Source organism: Ricinus communis, chromosome 9, assembly GCF_019578655.1.
Source record: "Ricinus communis isolate WT05 ecotype wild-type chromosome 9, ASM1957865v1, whole genome shotgun sequence".
Lineage (NCBI taxonomy): Eukaryota > Viridiplantae > Streptophyta > Magnoliopsida > Malpighiales > Euphorbiaceae > Ricinus > Ricinus communis.
Genome location: NC_063264.1, coordinates 25,043,856 through 25,067,881, shown reverse-complemented (window position 1 = coordinate 25,067,881; position 24,026 = coordinate 25,043,856). Strand labels below are relative to the sequence as shown.

At 32.0% G+C, this 24,026-nt stretch overlaps 1 protein-coding gene across 1 annotated transcript; it reads right to left on the bottom strand.

Annotated features, from left to right (window-relative positions):
• Nucleotides 1–12,848: 12,848 nt before the first annotated feature.
• Nucleotides 12,849–15,547, bottom strand: LOC8287688 (9-cis-epoxycarotenoid dioxygenase NCED3, chloroplastic). Its single transcript, XM_002529482.4, has one exon. The coding sequence runs from the start codon at nt 15,085–15,087 to the stop codon at nt 13,276–13,278; it is 1,812 nt and encodes a 603-aa protein (XP_002529528.2). The 5' UTR covers nt 15,088–15,547; the 3' UTR covers nt 12,849–13,275.
• Between the last annotated feature and the right edge of the window lie 8,479 nt (nt 15,548–24,026).

Below are 24,026 nucleotides of genomic sequence, written 5' to 3'. Positions count from 1 at the left end.
TATATTAAGATAAACCTCAATAGTATACTCTTTGTTTGAATTGAGAGAAAAATAATTGGAACATAAATAAAAAGAAAAATAAGAGAAGAAAATAATTTTTCTATGTTTGGAAAAGAGAGAAAAATAAGAATGAAAGGAAAATAACTATTATCTTTCATTATATATTTTTCTCTATTTCAGAAACAAAATAAGATAAAAGGTGAAATTATGAAGGTGGAAAATAAAGAATGGGTTCCTTTTTCTTCTTTTTATTCTCTATTCATCCAAAGATGAAAAAAAGAAATAAAATTTATTTCTCCATTCTTATTTTCTTTTCTCACTAAAAAATGGCCAAACATGAGGTAAAAGTAGAGGGGCTAAATAGATTTTCTTTTTATTTTATCAAGAGTTTGAGAACCTTTATGATTTTGTCAAGTTATATTTAGAGAAAATTACAACCACATCCCTAAATTTTACCATATAAAAAATATTTTTTGTGCCTCCTTTTAATGAAAGCTTATCTAGTCTCAAAACATTTAAATACGTTAGACAATTCAGATATTTCAATTTCTAAAAGTGGTATAAATTTCAGTTTCTATGTTTTATTTTTTAATTTACCAATATTTTACTCTCACATTATCCACTAATTTTGTTCAATACATTTAATCATCATGATAAAATATTTAAATTTCATTGGATGCACCGTTTTTACTATTGAAATTTAAACATTTTTCGTGATTAAATGCACTAAATGTAATTGCTTCATTAATTGTATCTCTCTCTTTAAAAACTTTTTGAGAGAAAAAAAGCTCTACTCTTTAAGGCTGCTGCTGATTCCCTTTAGTCGGCAGTGGCTCTCGTCCTTTTCTCATTTAGTCTTTTTATTTGTTATTTTGGGTGAATAAAAGTTTATTTCTAACAGATCTATGGATGTATTTCATCCATTTCCTCAAGATTTGGCGAGTGCATTCTCTACTTGGTGGAGATTATGCTACCCTTTAAATCTTATTTCTGTTTCTGTCTTCATGGGAGCTTCATGCTTAGAAGATATAGAAGCTTTAGAAGTTTATGTTTCTGGCCCCAGAGTACTTGTAGAACAAGAAAAGATTCACCCAACCAACATTTTCAAGGTGTTCCCAAGTTTCGCTACCAGTTTACAAATGGTAGAGAAGATCCAGTTATTTCTTGCCCGTTTATAGTATTTCCAGTTATTTCATTGTTTAAGACTTTGTCCTTTTTATTTTTACCTATTGTCCGTTGAAACCAAGAAGGGGGCTTGAATTGGTGACCTCAAATTGCAAAATTAAGTAGTTTTAGATAACACACAAAAATTTAAGAAAGATTTGAAGAGAGAGTTAGGTTTAGAGAAGTTGGCGTAAAGGTTTATAGTAGTTCAAGAAAAATCTTCCATACATCCACTCCTCAAGATCATACATGAGTACTCTACTATAATCTTTAAGAATACAACCTCTAGGTTTCACAAGTTCACCCAACAACTTGGTATTTTCCAAGGCTAACACTAGACCTCTTCCCTTCATGAACTAATCTCTCACTAAGTCTCTTAACTCTTGAGTATTAATGGTTACTCAACAACCAATTCTTTGTGTTTTTAATACTTAGGCTCAAACAACAACCCTTTACACTTTTAGATGAACAATGAGTTTCAACTCAATACACAATACAAAGAAAGAAATTAGATGTAAAGAGTTAAGAAATAAATTTGCAGGAGTTTTGGTATACCTAAGTCACACACATAATTATTGAGTCTTTATAAGGGGTGTTTATACTCATACCGACTTCTTATAGACGTTACAATAGTGTACCATGCTCATTAAATATGATTTTTATGACTTGGAAAAAGTTGTCTACAAATATAACGCCCTCACGCTTTCTGAAAAAAGATGTTGGGGCTCCAGACACATAGCTCTGACTGGATGATGTTGTATAACTTCATTCAAAAAACTTTCTTGGGAGCCGACATCGAGGTGCCAAATCTTTCAAAGTTGCAACGGTCACTGATATTGCATTAAATGTGAAAACTGCCCCCGTGCCACAATAGCGCCCTCGCGCCTGCCTTGTCTGTGCTTAGAAGCACCCTCGCGCTTCTCATTGCGGTATCATCTGCCATTGTTACGACTTTAGTCTCCAATGGAAGCGCCCTTACACTTTTTGAGCAATCTATCCATTGGCTGCCATGTGTTTCTCCTGCACTTGGGATTTCGTCAAAGGGCATTCCCAACAGTTATCTTACTTTTGCTAATCTAAATAACGCCCTCGCGCTTTTAGAGTGCCCTCGTGCTTTACATGGCTTTATATAGTCTTTCCTTGAAAGCTTAAGGATGCTTTTACTTTGATAGGTTCCTTTAATGCTCTTTCATTTAGACACTCAAACACAAAGTTAGCAATATTCAATTTGGGTGTTAAGATCAAAATAGAGATTAATTGTCCCTTAGGCCAACATTACCTTTGTATGCTCTGGACTTATAGTAATGAAATATTACTCTTTGTTAAAAGAATGCATTGAACATAAAATGGTGCGAGGAATTAAAGAACTGGTAAATTTAAAAAGGACAGTCTCTACAAAGAACATGTAATGCTAAAAACAGAATGCAGAAAAGAGCATATGTGTTGAAGCAAAGCCTGAATCAAAAGTAAAGGAACTAAAGTGTTTGTCATTTTGTAAATATATGGATTATAAAGTTATGTTATTCTTAAATATTAATGGACACACAAATGAAATGACTAAACTATATCAACATTTAAATATTAGCAATTCTAGGTAACATTTCTTTAAAAATAATGGGAGAAAAATATTTTATGAGGTAAACGTCAATAATATGAGTGTGAATTTTTTTTTTACTTTTTAGGAATCAAAATATATTCACCCAAGTGGTTATAACATCTCTAATGCACTCTTTATATATGTTAAGCTCTTTTCTTTCTAAAGAGTCAAACCATAAAATGCCACTTTAATATACTCATTATTTTTTAAACATAAAATAGAGAGTCAATTTGACTCTCTATATATGGAGAGTCCAACTTTACACTCTACTTGATATTTAGGATAAATAGTCCTGTTGGTACCAAAAATTTGATCTATCTTTCTAATTGATATCAAATATTTTAATTTTTTCTTTTTTAATCCAAAAATTTAATTTCTGTTATAGGCAACGGTTATTGGAAATTTGTTTAATTTTTAATGACGTGGAGGGCGGAGCTCTACATCAGCATTCCTTTCACCGTACACGTCACACTTGACTTTGAATAAGTTTCCATATTGATACCAAAGCTTTGTCGCTTATGTCCAAATGATACCAGTTCTTCAATTTATGTCTTTTTAAAACCACAATTGTGATTTATGTTTCAATTGATGTGATACCTATTGATATTCATGTGATTTTTATTGATGTGTTAATTAGTGTCATGCTTAAATGAACTTTTAGTTACCACGTTAGTAAAAATACTGGAATCCTAATGGATGTTAATGTCATAAAGTAATAGTGTATTAGCATTTATTTTTTATTAGTGTTTTAGATGGATGTTTATGGAAAAAGTGCTAGTTATTTCCATGTCTGACGTAGTCTTAAAGATTAGAAATTTTGATTTTTCAGAAGTAGCATTTTTTGGCTGTGTAGAATGGTGATTCATCTATTGAGTATGTTAGTGGGCTAAGTAAACTCTTGAGTATTGGAGAGTTCTCAACTCACATGAGAATTCATCTTGAGGCGAGTTTCCATCAGCTACCATCAATTGAAACAAAAATAATGAGTATGGTACTAAAAAGAAATAAACTAAAGAATTGGTATCATTTGGATATAGATGGCAAAATTTGGATACCAATGGGACATTTTACTAAAATCAAGCATGATGTAGACAGTGTCTCAAATGCTGATATGGAGCTCCACCCTCCACGTCATAAAAAATTGAATGGATTCTTAATAGGTACTATTACCTGTAATGAAAATTAAAGTTATGATATCAAAAAGAAAAAATTTAAAATATTGGTACCAGTTGAAAATATAGACCAAAATTTTGATACCAACGGAGCTATTATCCCTTATAGTTAATAAATGTACTATAAGTTTCTGTGCATTTGATTTAATCATTATTTGTAATTCTTATTTTTCTATCGATGGAAGTTAAAAAGAAAAGAAAAAAGAAATTAAAACTATTAATGTTTATGAAAATAAAAGTAAAATAAAGAATAAAATATAAAAAGTCTATTTGACTTAAATAAAATATTTTACTCTTTATATTTGAATGTTTCTTAAGATACTTTTTATTATAAAAATTATATTTTTTAAAATAAAAAGCACCGCTCTTACTGTTTAGTTGGACACCTGTTTTGATTTCTTGTATCTTTTTAACTCATTTCTAAGAAAATTCTAATTATTCTTAAATTAAAGCAATCTTCAGCTAAAGAGAAAAAAATACTTAAAGCAATGTTTAAAATATCTAAAACATTATGACATTATTTTTCTTGTGAAAAAATTGCTCGGTAAACTTATTCCTAATAATTAAGGATTACATATTGTTTGGTTGAAATTTAAAAAATTAATAGAATTCATTTAAAATTCATATGCTTTAAATGAAGTGAAAGTTAATATAGTATTTTATATAATCAAGTTTATGTGGAATTAATTATAGTTAAACTAAATTCTAATAAAATAGATAGAATTTTCAAATGAATTTCACATTAATAAATCAATATATTTCATAATATAAAAATATCTCTTTCAACTTTATTATTTTTATTTTATTTTCTCTCTCATGTCTTTTTCTCAAATGAAATGAGTTCTTTTTTTAAATTTCAAGCAAATATAACATTAAAAGACATTATAACCTAATGAGATTAGTGGAATTCTTAGGCTTAAGGAATTTACACGTTTAGGAAGAATTTTAAGTCTTAAATATTTTTATTATTATTAAAAAAAATAATACTAGAAATACACATATTTTTGGTTCTTTTATCAAATTTAAGGATTTTTTTATTTTTTTCATTTACTGTGTTAAAATATTAAAATATATTATTTAAAATTTTATTTTTTAAAATTTACGGTTTTAGTTGATTTATGGACAAAATAACTGAAAAAGATTTTAAAGATAACTAGAAACAATTGAAAATAATTAAGAATTAATTTGAAATAAAAACTGAAAATAATTAAAATAATGAACGAAAATAAATAAAAAATAATTGAAAAACAATTATGCTGAAATTTTAAAAAAATAAAAAAATTAAAAGTAAAAATGATATGTTCTTTTTTTATATTAGTATATTTTTAAAAAATTGGAAAATTTATTAGAAGTAAACTAACTGTATAGGCCTAATGGGCCTTCAAACAGATTAGAGATGAAAATCTAAAAAGAATTGTTTACATTTTAGTATGTCAATAATATTTTTACCTCAGAAAAAAAATACTCTCTTAAGTTAATTTTTTTAAGTTAATGTTTTTTACAAAAATACACTCTTAATTTTCAACCTGTTTTTCTTAGTACTAACATTTCCATTTCAAATATTTTTGTTAGTCTCATATATATTGTCCTAAAGAAAGTAATTTTTTTGGCATTCTCCCACACTTTTTGCTTTACTCATTTATTTTTAGTTTTTAAGACTTACTCATTTTTTTCTCATACTTCTTTATAAATATATATTATCAATATAATTATATTTTGTTAATTAGCTGAAATTTTTAGTTAATTAAGAAATACCTTGATATGTTGTCACGACCCCACCCGTGGGCCCGTGACCGGCACTAGGGAATGGGTAGGCTTAAGGCCACCGAAACCCGTAATAAGCCTGACACTCACTGATTTAAACAAATCTCATCTCAAATTAATATTATTAAAACCACAAATTATCTTAATAGTTACACTTTACAAAATTACTTCGGTCTTACAGAAAAACTAGGCGAGACCCGAAGCTCAGAAAATTTACAACTGATACATCTACTAATTACTACTGCGGAGAATCTAAGATTTACCAATTTACATACCAAATCAAATACATCACCCGATGATGAAGGAATCGGGTTACTGAATAAGAGTCGCGAGAGGACTATGATCACGAATCCGAAAAGCGATAAATGGAGTATGGGTCTAGAGTGAGTTAAAATCAAATAATCTAGGGACTATTGCTTCTTCTCGGAAAACATAGATTATTCAAATCGATATCAAACCATACTATAATCATACCCTACTATTTCCTTCACATAAAATATTAATCATTCGAATCAAAATATCAACCATGCACGTAAATACAATCCATATTATAATCATACCACAATAAATTAATAAATGAATAAATAAAAATATATTTTTACTTTTACGGGACGAGTGGCTCGGTAGAACCCTAAACCCCAAAATCTAGTAGCCATTCGGCTCTCTTAATCCAATAAGACTGGCCCCCGAGAGCAATGCTCACCGTGGACCTTACCCACCGGCCACTTAAGTATCCAAATAAGAAATCTAGTAGCCATTCGGCTCTCTTAATCCAATAAGATTGGCGCCCCGAGAGCAATGCTCGACCAGGGACCTTACCTCCAGTCTGGTCACTTAAGTATCCAAATAAGCCGGCGCCCTGAGAGCAATGCTCGACCAGGGACCTTACCTCCGGCAATTTACACGAATCAGCCCAGAGAGCCATGCTCGACCAGGGCAAACCCATAAATATCTTATTACATGTCCATGATTATTACCGTGTGGCATGTTCTACAAGCCACATTTCCCAAATCGCAATCACCACATTTAATAAATATCATTGTCTAATGAAATCATTCAACACATATCAAAATAAAGATTAAAAATTTAGGATAAGGCAACGTGCAATTCGTGTCGACAGAATAATAATATCTGTATTATTATAACGTTACTAATAATAATATTTGTATTATTTCCAATAATTAATAGTCCAGTGAAATTATTTACGTTGCGATACTAATAACCATATTATGCATAAACTTTCAAAATAGCATATTAAAATCAAACTTAGCAATAGCGCAATGATTAAATGACTTTAACTCACAGAATTGGGCGACCTCCTAGCTCTGCTCCGGTGCCTCAGTTGGAGCGAGACGAACAGACAGATCATCTAATCACGGAAAACAATTTATCAAAACGATGAAACAATTACAATAGACCCTAGGTCTAGACTCCTAAGACTGACTGTCTAAGAATCTCGACTCAGGAACTACCGAAAATTCGGCAGAATCTCCCCTACAACACGAACATTACCCCCCATAAAAACGGGTCCAGGACCTGCCAGAAAAAACACTCCAAATATCCAACAATTTAAACAATGGGAGTCGGGTCCCCAAACTTCACTATTTCCGACCTCACACAAAGACAAAATACGACTATGGCAGGCCAACCGAGGACAAATATTTTGACTCACAAAATCATCAAATACTCAATATAATCCAATAGACACAATTAAACCAAGAATTTCTAAAATTAACGGGCCAAAGAAAATTACCGAAACGCTCGATCGCTCGGTCGACTTGCCTCCAGCTGTCGGAGTCCGATCGACGATCCGAACACACCATCGGACTCACAACGACGCTACCGATGACGATCCCGGCCGATTTTCTGATCCGACACCCGATCATCCGGAGAGATTTACGGACAATCTCGACCGTCGATTCAAACGAAGCCCGATCGCCACGAAGCAATGCAAAGCTTGAGCCGAGGAGAGTCGGGATATGTCCTCCGATCTTCCATAGCTCACCGGAGCTCGGAAAAATCCAAAAACACCGGCTGCCACCATTTTCTCTCTCCACCGTGAATCTCCGATTCCGGCCACCATCACGACACCGGCCGCCAAAACAAAGCCGAGGGCCGCGAGGAGTCGATCGGATCAACCACCGATCTGGAAGCGCCGCGGTGGCAAGAAAGCTTTCGGCCATTTTCCTCCTCGTGCGAGAGCTGCCGCTGTCATTGCCGTGGCCTACCAGCCGGCCGCCAAAGTCGCTCAGATGGCGCGCCACCGCAGCTCCTCCTTCTTCTGTCTCTCTCTCTCTCTTCCCTCTCTTCCTTCCCCGATCCTTCTTTTCTTTCTTTCAATATCGACATTTGACCCCTGAACTTTTCCTTATTACAACTTGATCCCTCAACTTTCTTAATTACTTACAATTTCATCTCGCAGAATTCCAATTTGACCCCAAAACTTCTTTTTAGACTTTCAATTAAGCCCCTAACTATTTAATTTGGGCTAAATCCGAATTATTGAAAATACACAATTACAAAAATACCCCTGATCGACATATTTATTTACGAAAATACCAAACTCACAAATTTCCATTAAACCCTCACAAAAATAAAATTATACTTTTAATCCTTATTCCAAAATAATCCTCCAATTAAATCCTATACACAATTAAATTAAATAATCAATTTCCAACTCAAAATTTAATACTACTAATCAATTATAATACCAATTTTCTCAAAATTCTTTTATAAAAACATCCCTTACAATTTCTATCATAATTTTCCAATATATAATTTTATTTATATAAATATGCATTTGGGAAAATTTGAATAACCAAAATATAATCATTTCTCAAATAGTTTACTTGAATAAAAATAAAGCTAAAATTAACTTAAATAAAAACTCACTATTAAATATATAAAAAAAAATTTCGGGTGTTACATATGTTGAAAAGCTCTAAATTGCCATGGTAACATATTGTAATTATTATTTATCTTGGAGTGCTTTCTATAACTTACTTATTTCTTAAATTAAGATTTTAATTAAATATCTTTTAAATTAAAATATTATATTTGAAATAATTGTGACACATATTTTTAAATTTTTGAAAAAATATAACAGCCTGCGAAGTAACTAATGATTTCTTTTTTATTTATAAATTTGATTATTTATTATATTTTAATTTATAAATTATTTTACACTCATTTACCTTTATAATTTAAATTAAGTAAGAATTACATTTATCACAAATTGTTTTGAGGTTTTTATATTTTTCTAAAAATAAAATATCTTGATATAATAAATATCTTAAAATAAAAAAAATTAATATATCGGTATTCTTTGTTATTTTTCTTCTTGGCAACTTCTTTTAATTAATTGTAAAATTAACTATATTATTTTATAATTTTTCTATAGTCATTGTTTTACTTTTTTTTATCTAATACCATGAAGATCTATGCAAATTACTTTTTAGTTACAGTCATGACTCCGATTTCTTTTTCATTTTAATTATTTTTCGCATTAATAAAATAAAGAAAAAACAACCATAATCAAGTATAAAACAATGTAAATGTACTAAAAAGTAATTTTTCAAAAAAAAACTAAATTCTAATATTTTGGATCTCTTTTAACATGTAAATAACAATTCAAGGAATTTAAAACTATCTTTTAATAAAAAATTAGTTTCTAATATTCTAAATTATTTTTAACATGTAAATAGCAGTTGAAGGAAAGAAATTACAAACAGTTCTTCATATATCTGAAATTCAACCAAACATCAACCAAACAATAACCAAATATCAATCAGACATCAACAAAATCATTTAATTACATAAACACTTAAAATAAATAAAAAAGCATAAAATTTGGGATAAAAATTCTTATAAAAATAACAATATTTTTTTATATAATAAAAAGAACTACAATGAGAGAAAACAAATAGAAAAAGAAAAGAAAAAGAGGTTGAGATTCACAGGAAAAATAATAATAGTCAAGAAAAGAAATTGAAGACAATTATTCATAAATCTAAAAATCAACCAAATATAAACCAAACATCAATCAAACATCAACAAAATATTAAAATATCAACCATACATCAATCAAATCATTCAAAATAACTAATTATATAACACAAAAGCACTTAATTTGATTTTTTTCCTTGTGTTTCTACAACATGTTTTCTCTGGAATAAATTCTTTTTTTTTTCTCCATAAAAAAATACCGATCAACTTGTCAATGCAACTTGTCAATTTTATTATATATATATATAGATTATTTAAGATTATTTTTGTGAAGATATATATTTTAAATATCGTTAGTTTCTTGTTGTTTATCATAATAATATAAATTTTTATATATTTAAATATTTTTAGGGGTACTTTATTATTTTAATATTTCGAAACATTAAATATTTTGAGGTATATGTAAACGTGCTAATTTATTTTTTATTAATTATAATTTGAGTTATTGTATTTCTATTAAATTAAATTATTTTAATATTATATTTTATTATTATTTCTACTTTAATTTGTGCAGCTATCGTATTACGGAAAAAAAAGTTCAATACTTGCACAAATACTAAAAAGAATTTTACCAGTCTCAACATATTAAAGCAACCACTAAAAGATTATGAAAAAATTCCATCAGACGACTCAATAGAAGTAATAGATTTTACATGAAGCATTAATTATTTAAAATTACAATGAAATATATAAGAACTTAAAATAGACAAATATATATACTTCTCATATTTATTTACGTTAGCATATAACACATAAATCTTCCAAAAATGTATTACATGATTTTTTTTATAAAAGATTAATATAGGTGTAAATAAAAATATCATAAAATTAAAAATAATATTTATTTTTATATTAATATAATTATAAATTAAATTATATATAATATATAAGATAAAATTTTAAATATAAAATTAATAAAATAATTATGCATGAGCAAATTACTAGTTTTTGCCATAACTAGGAAGTATAGCTATTATTTCAACTGATAAAATTAACCTCTCCATTCAAATTAAATTTTACAGTGAGAAAGTGTAAGAATATAAAAAAAATAAAAGAAGAGGAATTTTTGTAATTATTTCTAGATTTAGGCGTATATAGTGTGAATTTCTCATTTAGAAAAGAAAAAAAGATAAGAAGAAAAGAAAAGAAAAAAAGATGCTCATCCATTCAAAGAGACTTGTGAAAGAGCAATAACACAAAGACAATAATAATATGCAAGTAGCAGAAAGGGACATAATGGATGAACTCAAAGTGCAAACACCTCAAATTGCAATGAGGGCATTGCCTCTCTTATGTATTTAAACAAGCAGAGAACAAGAGATGGCCATGACTGAGGCAGCACTATGGATTTGGATTTGGATTTGGATGGGATGTAATGAGAAAAAAAAAAAGAAAAAGCATGCAACTGCCCAAGCATTGAACACAATAGAAAAGACACTTCAGTAACCCTACATGCCTACAGATTAATGATCCAGTAATGAGCCCATCCTTCTTCAGTACATACACAACCTTCTTTGGCTAGTGGGTGCTAACATGATTATGAGAAACTATGCTTCCTGCACTGAAAATAAAGAAAAAGAAGAAGAAGTTTCATCGGTTGGTCCCTCAAAAGAACCACATTAACCCACTTCCCCATGTGGGAGAAGAGGGTTCTTACAATAATTGAGTTTCATGGGCAAGTGCAACCCACATTCTGCTATTACAATACAAGTTGGTTTATGTTTACCCTCATAACTGACACATGATAGTAATAGCTCTTTAAACCAGCAGAAGGGGAAAAAAAATGCCCTTGCATCAATATACTGAAGCATTGAGGCACTCGCTAGAAGTAAATAACTATATTCACTCTACTCGGTCCGACGATCGGTGCATATTACATTTCGAGCTTTTAAGTTTGAATCTTCATTTTCATATTTTTACGTAACAAAATATATTGAGAAAATGCCGATTAAAATTAAAATCTATAATATTTTTAAATTAAATCACAATGTGAAAATATCTCACTCGTTTGTTTATTTGGTCATTAACAAAGTGTAAATGATATGATACTCTCATGTCTCTCATTCAAAACAAGTCAAAATACTATGATGTTTCCTCTTTGTATTTGTTTTTTTGGTCAAAATATTTCCTCTCGTAATTGTGTTGCAGATCAACCTAACAATCAAAACACACAACCAAAAATAAGTTGCCATTTGTAACCATTACAAATAAATAAAAGTAGAGAAAGTATCTCCAATGTTTTTATTCCTACATTAAATAAATAAATATATCAACCGTCAACTGTCAATTTAAATTATGACTTTTTGGACGGAGTTTTTCAGTAATATTTTAAATCTCAATTTTTATTTTATCTTATTTTTATAAAAGTATTTTGAAATTATATTTAAAATTTTAAAAAATATATATTAAATTAAAAAAATATAATCTATTTTTTCAACATCCAAAGACAATTTCAAATATATTCTAGATAATGGATTAGTCCTAATATGGTTGTTTTTGGTTTCTAAGAAAATCTTTACTAAAGACAATTTAGCCAATATATTTTTGAATTATTCGTTTGAATTGGGAATTATTTTTAAAATTTACAATAATAGAAATTACCATTTTATATATCAATACGTTTTATAATATCATACCGCTATTTAAAATTTTAATTAAAATAGATCATAAATCGACCATTATAATCATTTTCAAGTTTAATGCTTTCTTGTCATTAATCTACAATAGTGCATTATTCTTTGCCATATGCAAGCATCCCAGTTGAAAAGAGAAAAAAGAAATATCATATCAAGTATGGATATTTAGATATGAACGTGACATTTCTTCAGCACTTCAAATTGGCAAAAGAAAAACAAAATATCTAGGAAATGTTAGAGAATAAGCAATCTCAAATTCCACTAATGTTAGATAGAGTGAGGTTTATAAATATGAATATATTTTCATCCACGGTTCATATTTGATGTAGATTGATATTTTTGAATATAAAATTCACAAATAAATAAGTACAATCAAGAACGTGCGAATAAAATGGTAAGAGTCTATTTTTAAATTTAATTAAGAGTCTGAATTTGAATTTTGATTATATAAATATGTGAATATTTTTGATAAAGTGTTTTGACATGTGTAAAAAAGAAACGAGCACAAAATTGAATATTAAGAAAAAAAAGGGAAATATTTATTAAAAATTACAATATTTACATAGCAATGCATTGAAAAAATAAAAAAGAAAACAGAGGCATAAACTGAGGATAAAATATTACATGTGCTGTTGACTATATACTTTTTTTTTTCTTTTTCTTTTTTTCTCAAAATGCAACAAAGAGTGTAAGAATAAGTAGAGACCAACTGAGCTCAATCTAGGTATTAACCAAAAGCTACTAATTGACCCCTCAAAACCTCCCACTCTTTAACATAAAAGAACCCGAAAAGAAACTGAAAACAGAATCCTAAAACAGGGTTAATAATAATAATATGATAATTCTGTAAACAGAGAAGGAGACCCGGGGACATTATCTGCAAGCATCCCTCTGATAAATCTCTTCTCTGAATCTGCCCATTGATCATATAGCTAAGCTAAGCCTGCTTCTGCAAATCACTGGCATTGATAAACGTGCCATGAAAGCCATAAGGAACTCGAGATGGAAGCTTAACTGTTGCTTCTAGCTTCAGATTCATTGCATTGACAATTTGCAGCTCTGATTTCCATTCCTTCTCATCATGTACAAAGCACAAGATGTACCCAGAGTCTTCTTGGGCTGAATCGGAACTGGGAAGAAACATTGGCTCGCCACCATATTTGCTGTCTCCATAAACGTACTTGTGAACCTCTCCAGTGTTGAGGTCTACCTTAGCAAATCCTGAAACTTTAGGCCATGGTTCTGCAAGAGCTAAGTAAGCAAACCGAGTCTTTCTTCCAAGCAAGTTACGGCTCACCATTCCTGCTTCTAGATTGACTTGTTCATGCTGAGAAATGATGGCACGGCGAGTAGACTTACCGGTCTTTAGATTTAGCCTGATTTCTGATAGAACACTCTTTAGACTCTCTTCACATTCGTTGAAAATTGAATCAGGAGGAGTCATACAAGACCCAACCACAACAACCTCATCGGTTTCGGGCTCCTCCCAGGCGTTCCAGAGATGGAAACAGAAACAATCTGGTGCTTCAATCCACTTAATCTTGGAACCATCATTGGAATTCTTGTCTAGTATTCCGAACCTTGACATCTTGTTCTTGTCATAGATAACTGGAGAGCCACCGCGGATCATTTCAGGCAACTTGAAAACCACTTGTTGGTCAGGAACAACAACGAAGTTCTCAGTGATGGCAAAATCATGCATCATAGTTGGCTGATCAAGTGAAATTTCAACATCGGGAGACTTTTTCCCATCAGGGGAAAACCTGAAATATTTCAGGAAAGGCTTTTGGACAACATCATAACTAAGAGCAAACAGTTCACCAGAAACAGGATCAACTTTTGGATGCGCAATCATTGTACTTTTAAGCTGGGCATCAAAGTCATATCGCGCAACAGTTTTGAGATCACCAGAAGGAAGAACACGGACATGGTAAGGCAAGTCATCTTCAGACATAGCAAGAAGACGGCCATTAAAGTAGACAAGACCAGCGTTAGCAACACCAGTTCCATGACTAGGATCAACAAGACCAACCAGTCCACGAGCATAAAACAGCAGCAACCTAGCAATCCCAGAATGGCCATGTAGCTCACCTATGGCCTTAGGGAAAACTGGACGTCCTAATTCACGCTCTTGAACAAACCTATTAGTTTCAGTGAACCGGCAAGCATAGCTAACAGAACCACCCTTTTCGAACTGGACAGCATGAACCATACCATCACCATCAAAGAAATGGTGACCAGCAACCGGTTCATGAAGTGGGTTCGCTCCGTTTCGAATGTAAACACCATGAATGCTATCTGGGATTTTTCCAGCGACTGGTAAACTGTGCACAACGGATTGCTCAGGGACAGGAGCGAAGTTACCACAAATTTGGACTCCTGGGTCTGCAGTTTTGGGAAGTGGGTGCTTACGTTCATGTGAAACGAGAGCACTTTCAACAGCATCTAAAGCCATGGATGCAGCTCTCTGTAACAGATTTAATTCCTGTTTCTGTGTCTGCCTTTGTTGTTGATGTTGAGTTGCTAAAGGTTTATCAACAGTAGTAGTGAGCCACTTTTTTGGGGCAGGAGTGGAAGTAGAAGGTGAAGGTGGGAAATTAGTGGTTTTAGTAGACTGTTTAGGGAAATGGAGAATGGAAGGAGTGTGGAGAGAGCAAGAAATAATGTTGGCTTTTCCACTATGATGCCAATTTAGAAAGATAGAAGAGGGAGAGGAGGAGGAGGAGGATGATGGAGTAATAGTAGCCATGGTATAATTGGTTATTGTTGGTATTGTTCTATTCTTGGTAATTGAAAGAAAAAATAATAAATGCAAAAGAGCCAATTTTCAAGTAGTAATACTTGTACTCAATTTAATGTACAAAGGGTGTGAATGAAGAGCAAAGTAATTGGCTCAAATATAGAGAAATCTTTAAAGTGAAGGTTATTGGTATTTGGGTATTTATGGGTTTGTGAATATGAATTGAGTGCGAGTGTGAGTGAGATAGAGAGGGAAAGGAAGAGTGAGTGGGTGTTTGTTTTTGGGGAAGTGATGTGAGGAAGGCAAGGATTTATATAGAACGGGGAGAAGGAAGGGGGAGAGATCCAACTCAAACATGGTAGAGAAGAACACGTGTTACATTTTTAACAAAAGAAGTGGGGGCTCATTAAAAAAAAATTATAAATATATATAAAAAAAAAAAAGGACTGATAAATAAATAAAAAAAATAGATAGTGATATAAACGAGGTGAAAGGGGTCTCGAGGGACATGAACGCTTGATACTTTGACACGACCCCCACCTTCCCTTCCTCCCTTTCCCTTTCCCTTTCCCCCGTCCCCTCCCCTCCCCTCCCTTCCTTATTAGGATGACCTTTTTATACACTAAAATTAATTAATATGTTCATCATATCTATAAATCATGTAATATATCAAGATATAAAATCTCATTATTTTACAATATTTCTAATTTTAGAAAAGATAAAAATTATCATTTTTTAGAGTAGAATTTATTGTCTATTTTTAATTATTTTTTAATATTTTTATCTTTTAGTGATTCTAAAATTAATTTTAGAAGAAATTGGGATTTCTAACTTTTTCAAAATCATATTCTTAAAAAATAACTTTAAAAATTTGAAAGAAAAAGATGAAAAACCTAAAAATTGATTTAAAGAGCTATGCCAAAGTGAACCTAAAAATAGATAAATAATTTTTTAATTTTAATGTCTCTTTCACTCTCCCTTTTCTTTTTAATAACCCAAAGAAAAAAAAAAAGCTTACTATTTTATTTCTCAATGTGTTTCATGATGACATGTGAAATGCAAGCATATTTTCTATGCAATATTTATAGAAAAATGAAAAAAAGAGAAAGATTTTGACTCAAGTTTGATTAATTTCATTAAATGTAATTATTTAATCACAAAAATAATCTCTTAGTTAGAATTCTATTTTTGACATAGAAAGAGTTTCCATAAGTTATTATTTTATTTGAACCTAACTTAAATCCATTACCCTCACATTAAATAATATATTATAGGTAGGACAGAATGGGATGAATTATTTGTTTAAGGACTAATTTGTAAAAACATAATAATTTTAATGGTTTAGTTGAATTTTATTTTATTAGAAGCCCAAAATATGTAACAATTTTAACCCAAGTTTATAACAACTCTAAGGGCCTAATCATCAATTAAATTCATTTTATCATCACAAATAGAAAAGGAGATATACTTAATGTACTACATATTAGTAGCAAGGTTCAGCATTTTTATAATTGTGAAGTTAGGATGCATTTTTGCATATAATATCTCCAAGCATATCAAATCTAATTGATAATATTTCATGGTTTAGAAATTTTTAAGAGATAACATAGAGGGTATTATAGTCATTTTGGTTTGTATTAAATATTGGATTGGACTATAATTTATTTTGTCTTTATTATTTAATACTATTTCATCCAGTCTTATTTTCCTTAACTTTTGCATGCTAAATTCAACTTAATAGATGAAAATATTTTAACAATTCTTTATATTTTATAATAGTAATGATATTATAATCATTTTTTAATAATATTAAATATTATAAATTTTAAATAAAATTCTTACAAGTAGTAAAATATTATCTTAAGAATTTTAATTCTGACCACTCGGCCACTCTCCCCTTCCTGGGTCGAGGCCCCCCTATCGGGGTTCTAAGAAGGAGGGCGGCGCCTTGAATCAATCAAAAAGCTTATTAATTTGATTGAAGGGAACTAATACTATTTATTAGCTTAGCTGGCGTTCCGAGATAATCTAGTCATTTAGTCAGTTCCTAACAATTTCTGTAAAGCAAGGGCCAAAGCTTCTACGACAGCTTCTCCGGCCGGCCTTCCCCAGCCCTCAAGTTTCACACTTGAAATTTAAATTTGAAATTATTATTAAATTATTATCATTTCATTTATACGCTTTTAGATATAATTATTTTTAGATTTAATCGGATATTTATCAATGCTAAATGTGCAAAATGAATGGTAAATAATTGCACTTTCTACAAGGAAAAAACAAATACACAATCACTACATAACTTGTTCTCAAATAATAATAGCGCTGCCTCATTAGTTCTAACATTGCAAAGGCATATACTTGTATTTTTGTCAAACTCATTTGCAAAGAGAATGGTTGATTTTTATTTTTCTTTTTAGGATTTTATATGAATGGGATTAGTCCTCTAATTATTTTATTTTCATATTAAAATTACTTTTAAAAATATACATTACGAACAAAATAATTGTACGAAATATATATTTTATTACCTTATCAAAAGAAAATATATTGTGAAATGTGAACCAAACATTCAAAACTATAAAATTGAATAAATTTTCAACAATGTTCATGTGTTGAAAAAGAATTTTCTTTATATTATGAAAATTCAAGTTAAAGGAAGTCAAATATTTAGCACGCCTAACCATTCTATTCTACTTTTATTTTAATTTATATATATAATAGTTGATTTTTAAAGGAATTGGAGATGACTACAACAATTTTATAATAGAAAAGACAAAGTAGTTACCTACTCAATATGGGAACTAGGGATGGCAATGGATCCTAGACCCGACCCGGATCTGTGGATCCAGATCCGTTTTCATGGATATGGATCTTAAAATTTTGGACCTGACGGATCCGGGTTGGATCCGGATCCTGCTTTGAAAAAACGGATATGGATCCGGATCCAAATATTGGACCCGGATCTGGATTTGGATCCAAATATTGGACCCGGATCCGGATCCGTTTACCCGTTTAATTTATAATTTCAATATTTTTTTTATATTGAATCTGGTTGTCTGAGACTCTAATAACAACTATAACTTAAGCCCAACATCCCAAAGGCCCCAAACCCTAAATTCCCTAATTCTAACTTCCCTCTCTAGTACTCTGTAGAGTATAGTGTAGACTCTGAAATTCTGTATTGCTTCATGTGAATCCGCCGCTTATGCCTTCTCCTCCATTGAAGCCAACAGTTCAGTCTCTCTCTTCCATTGAAGTCAGTTCGTGAGTTCTGTTCGTGAAACAATTTACGGTATAAGTTAAGTATGGATTAGTATAACATTTGAACCTGTACCCTTTGAGGGAGGCTTGAAAAGTATAACGTATGCATTTTTTTATGTGAATTCTATAACTTTTAGAAAAAAATAGATAAAATTAGCAAGATCAGTTTAGAATCCATTTTGGACTCGGATCCAACGGATCTGGATCTGGATCCCAACTTTTCAGACCCGACGGATCCGGATCGGATTTGGATCCAGGGTCCAAAAACGGATCTGGATCTGGATCCAGATCCGACCCGTTGCCATCTCCAGTGGGAGCATTCTAAGTTTATGTTCCCACTGATTGCTTCTGTTCAAATTTATCTTCAGATCTATAAGTTTATAAGCTGGAAAACAGATTCTGCAAGAGCATTTAAAGCTCCCACAGGCTGTGAATGCGTGAATCTGGTTACAACGCCACGAACTTAGATCTATATCTTCACTGCTTATTATTTCCTTCTATTTCCTAGATCTCGTTCTAATTTGGTATCAGAGCCTACTGGGTTCCGGGATTAGAAGCATATCTACATTACAAAGATTTTACATTCATTTTAGACTGCATCAGGTTTCCTATAGACAAGTTCTGTTCATTTTATGCGCAGTAGTAAGTCCCGACGGACAGGGCAGTAAAGCTGAGAGTTGTGGTCCAGGCTTGTCTAGAAAGTTATTTTGGTTTAGATTAAAATGAATTTAGAACCTTTCTTCTGTAGATCTTCTTCTTTCTCAAATTCTTCTGCCTCTGAATCATCGAGGTACAAAGGTCTAGTAAATAGTGAAGAAATCACTATTGAAGATTTTTCAAAGCATATTGACGATTGGGAAATACCCAAAGTCCAAAAGAAACAAATTTATGAGTTTTCAAAGTTCCCTCTCTTCAAGAATGATTTTACAATCAAGACTGAAGAAAGAGATATCCAAATTTCAAAACCTTTTGAAGAGATTTATCTCTTAAATCCAAAGACCCTCCAAAAGCATATGGAAAAGGATTATAAGTATATCCACATAGGTCTAGTCCAGGTAGGTATTAAGCCCCTTACCAGAGAAGGTCTAGATACTTCCATATTAGCCGTCCTTAGGGATGCTAGGTTTACAAATTTCTATGATTCCCTGTTAGGTACTGTTGAGTCGAGCCTCAAGAAAGGACCTATTTCCTTCAATTGTTTTCCAAATATCACGATTTCTTTAAACGATAAAAATGTTTTAAAGAGCATCGTTCTTCAAATCAAAACTCACAATTACAAAATGCTTGAAGGATCTATTCCGATAGCATTAATTTTCAAAATTCATTACAAATCCATGATTTCTGCCTTTGGTTCCAAACACAAGCTACACTCACCAAAAGGAGAAACCCTATTCCTTCAAACAGATCTATCCAAATCAAATACAACCATTCCAAAGACCATTCAATGGAAAGACATTACACTTCCAGAAGAATGGATCCTTGAAGGTGCAACCCAACCTACTTCTCCAAAGCAAACACAACCAAACACAGACCTCAAACACATAGCCCAATATCCAGATGGAAAGGTAAAGATCACATTCAATGAAAGTCAACTTCCTCTAGATTTTCCGATGATGGTTCTTCAACCTCGACCATAGATATTGGAAGGGTATCCAAAATTCCTTCCTTATCTATGCCCCTTACAAAGAACCAATTCCATCCCAAACACAACCCGGATTTTCAACATCCGAGTATTTCCAAAAACACTCCGAATGTTGATTACCAAAGCAATATCCCGTAGTCTACATCGATCAAAGAATGATGGCGAAGATATAGAGATAACCTCTACCCCATCTTCGCCATCACCATCAGCCCATTACCCAAAACCTTGAAGCAGAGATCAACATGATTTCAAAAGAGTTCGAAATTGATAAAAACTCTTGCATGAAGATTTCTATTCAAAGAAAAACCATCTTAAGAAACTTTGGTTTTTAAGAACTTTTTAAAAGAAAAAGATAGTATTCAGGATAGATACTATCAATTTTGTATTCAAAACAAAGCCCAAATCAAATTTTTTGATTGGTTTCAAATATATTGCAAAGAGCATGGTCACTCATATCCTTTTAAAGAAAAGAGTATTAGTCCACATCACGGTAAGGAACAAAGCCCCCGAGTGGAAGGTAGGAGAAAACCTAACTGTCCGGTCGAACATCCTCCCTTAGGAAGATAACCATTCCTTATGGAGAGAGTGAGATAGAGGCAACGCCTTACAAACTGGTAGCGAAGACCTTGAAAGAATGTCAAGAATATTGTTCAACAGAACAATTATTCGAACACTGTCTAAACACTATAGGAAAGCAACCGGTTAGAATAGAAAACCGGATTCAAAAGCCCCCTGTAGTGACATCTCCAATCCCCGGTCAACCAAAAGAGTCGAACCCGGTCGAGAAGCTTAAAACCCAGTTTTAAGCCATATCACCTACAAAGCCGAGCCAAGACCATTTCCAAAAGCAAACTGAGTTTGCCAAAGCGATCAGAGAACGGTGAGTAGATTAGCAACCTCCCGAGTCGTCCAAAATCTAGTACCGGATACTCCTCAAAGCGGTAGGAATATCGTTACAATAGGACAAGCCCAAAGCGATGAGTCAAGTGATTCGGAGCTTGAAAGCCCTATTCCAAAACCCTTCAATATCAACAGATTGGGAATCCAAGCCCCTAGATTGACCTGGAATACTCCTAGGAGTACTGCTCCGAGATCTAGGAATTGAGAATAGGAACAACATCCTAACCCAGTCTAGATTCAATGCCTCCTCCGTCTATGAATGGAATATAGATGGAATGTCTGAATACAACATCCTTGGTCTCTTACAACAGATGACCATGGCAGCCAATGCCTACAAAACCCAAAGTGGTACCTCCGACAGAGCCATTCTTGAGCTCCGATACTGGATTTTCGGCCGGTTAAAAGGATGGTGGGATTATCATCTCACTCAAGCACAAAGAACTCCAAATCCTAGGTGCTATCCAAACAACAGAAGGAACTCCAATCCTAGATGAAATAGGAAATCCAATTGAGGATGCGGTTTCAACCCTAATCCTCACTATTTCCCTACATTTCATAGGAGACCCTTCTCTGCTCAAAGACAAGAATGCCGAGCTCCTTAGCAATCTTACCTGTAAGAAGCTTAGCAATTTTCAAAGTTACAAAGACACTTTCCTAACCAGAGTCATGCTTAGGGAAGATTCTAGCCAACCTTTCTGGAAAGAAAAGTTCTTAGCCGGTTTACCTAAGATTTTAGGTGAAAGAGTTAGGAATACCATAAGAGAAGCCCATAACGGTCAAATCCCTTATGATTTCTACACTTATGGTGAGTTAGTTAGCCTAACCCAGAAAGAAGGTTTAAAGATTTGTCATGACCTTAAGCTTCAAAAACAGCTCAAATGGGAGATGAAAAAGACTAGGCAGGAACTAGGTAGTTTCTGTAACCAGTTTGAGTACAACCCAATAGAGCCCGTGTCTAGTTGCAAAGGGAAATGCAAAGTTGATTCTCATTCAAAATCTTTCAAAAAGAAACAATTTTCAAAATATAGAAAGCCTTCAAAAAGCAAGGGGAATTTCTATAAAAAACCATCTTCTTCCAAATTTCATTCTAAATTTCCAAAGAAAGATTCAAAAAAGGATTTTTCAAAAATTACATGCTTCAAATGTGGTAAGAAAGGCCATACTTCGAAGTATTGTAAGTTTTCCAAAAGACTCCATGAGCTTCAAATAGAAGAAGAAGTTTTGCAAAAGATTTCTGCTCTTCTAGTTGATTCATCTGAATCAGAGTTCTCAAACAGTGAGGAAGAATTTCAAATTGATGAAATCAAAACCTCAACTGATTGTTCTGAGACAGATTCAGAGAGCTCTTCAAAGAACATTAATATGCTCACTAGGCAACAAGAAGCTCTTCTTGAAGCTGTAAAGCATATTAGTGATCCTCTTATTCAAAAGCAAGTTTTAAAAGAAATTTTAAAAACTGAATCTCTGGTTCCTTCATCTAGTAAGAATACTTATGATCTTACTATGATTTTGGACAAAGGGAAGAAGTTGAAAAACCCTCTTCCTACTGTTCAGGAACTACAGAAGGAGATTAAAACCATCAAAACAGAACTCAAAGAGTTGAAAGAAAAACAACAAAATGATTCTGTTTTGCTTCAAAGCCTGATCCTCAAGCAGAATAGTGATTCTGATTCTGATGAGGAAAATGATTTTCAAAACCTTGAAGTTTCTGAAAATGTTCCTGAAAACTTTATCAATGTTTTAAAGGAAATTACTTCAAGAAAATATTTGATTCAAATAAAGCTTGTTTTCCCTGGTGATTTCCAGATAGAAACCATCGCGTTGTTTGATACAGGAGCAGACCTCAATTGTATCAACTGCTAACTGGTTCCTAGAAGGTTTCATCAAGAAACCAAAGAAAGGCTGACTTCAGCCAATTCTTCAAAGATTAAGATTGCTGGTAAAACTGAAGCCGCAATTCTTAATAATAACATTGCTTTAAAAAATATTTTTATTCTTACAAAGGATCTTCAGCAAACTGTTATCTTAGGGACTCCATTTATCAATTTGATAACTCCCTTTAAAGTAACAACTGCTGGAATCATTTTCAAAGCTAAAGATTCAAAGATTGTTTTTCCTTTTCTAGAAAAACCAAAAAAGAGAAATTTGAATCTTATCAAAGCCCATTCCATTTACAATTTTGAAATCAATGCTTTGATCAAAGGAAAACAGACCCATCTTTCTCATCTTCAACAAGATGTGGGTTTGAAGAGAATCCTAGATCAACTGCAAAATGATTTTATTCAAAGAAAAATTTCTGATTTTCAAATGAAGATTGAGAATGAACTCTGTTCTGATCTTCCAAATGCTTTTTGGAATCGAAGCAAAATATGGTAGATTTGCCATATGAAATGATTTTCGGATAAGCAAATCCCTACTAAAGCCGGACCCATTCGGATGAATGAGTCCTTAGAAAGCCATTCGTGATTAGAGATTAAAGATCTTGAGTCTAAAGGTTTAATTTCAAAGTCTAGATCACCTTGGTCTTGTGCAGCTTTCTATGTCAATAAGAATAGCGAGATAGAAAGAGGAACTCCTAGGCTAGTGATCAACTACAAACCATTGAACAAAGCTCTTAAGTGGATTAGGTATCCTATTCCAAATAAGAAAGATCTTTTACAAAAACTGCATTCTGCATTCATCTTTTCAAAGTTTGACATGAAATCAGGATTTTGGCAAATCCAGATTGATCCAAAAGATCGTTACAAAACGGCATTTACAGTCCCATTCGGTCAATATGAGTGGAATGTCATGCCTTTTGGATTAAAAAATGCCCCTTCTGAATTTCAGAAAATCATGAATGACATTTTTAATCCATTTTCAAAGTTCTGCATTGTCTACATAGATGATGTTTTAATATTTTCAAATTCCATTGAACAACATTTTAAACACCTAGAAACGTTTTTCTATGTTGTTAAGAAAAATGGTTTAGTGGTTTCAAAGTCTAAGATATCTCTTTTTCAAACGAAAAATAGATTTCTTGGTCATTACATCTCTCAGGGTACAATTACTCCAATTGAGAGATCCCTTGCATTCACTTCCAAAGTTTCCGGATAAAATTTTGGAAAAACCCGACGAAGATTTCTTGGTAGTTTAAATTATGTCA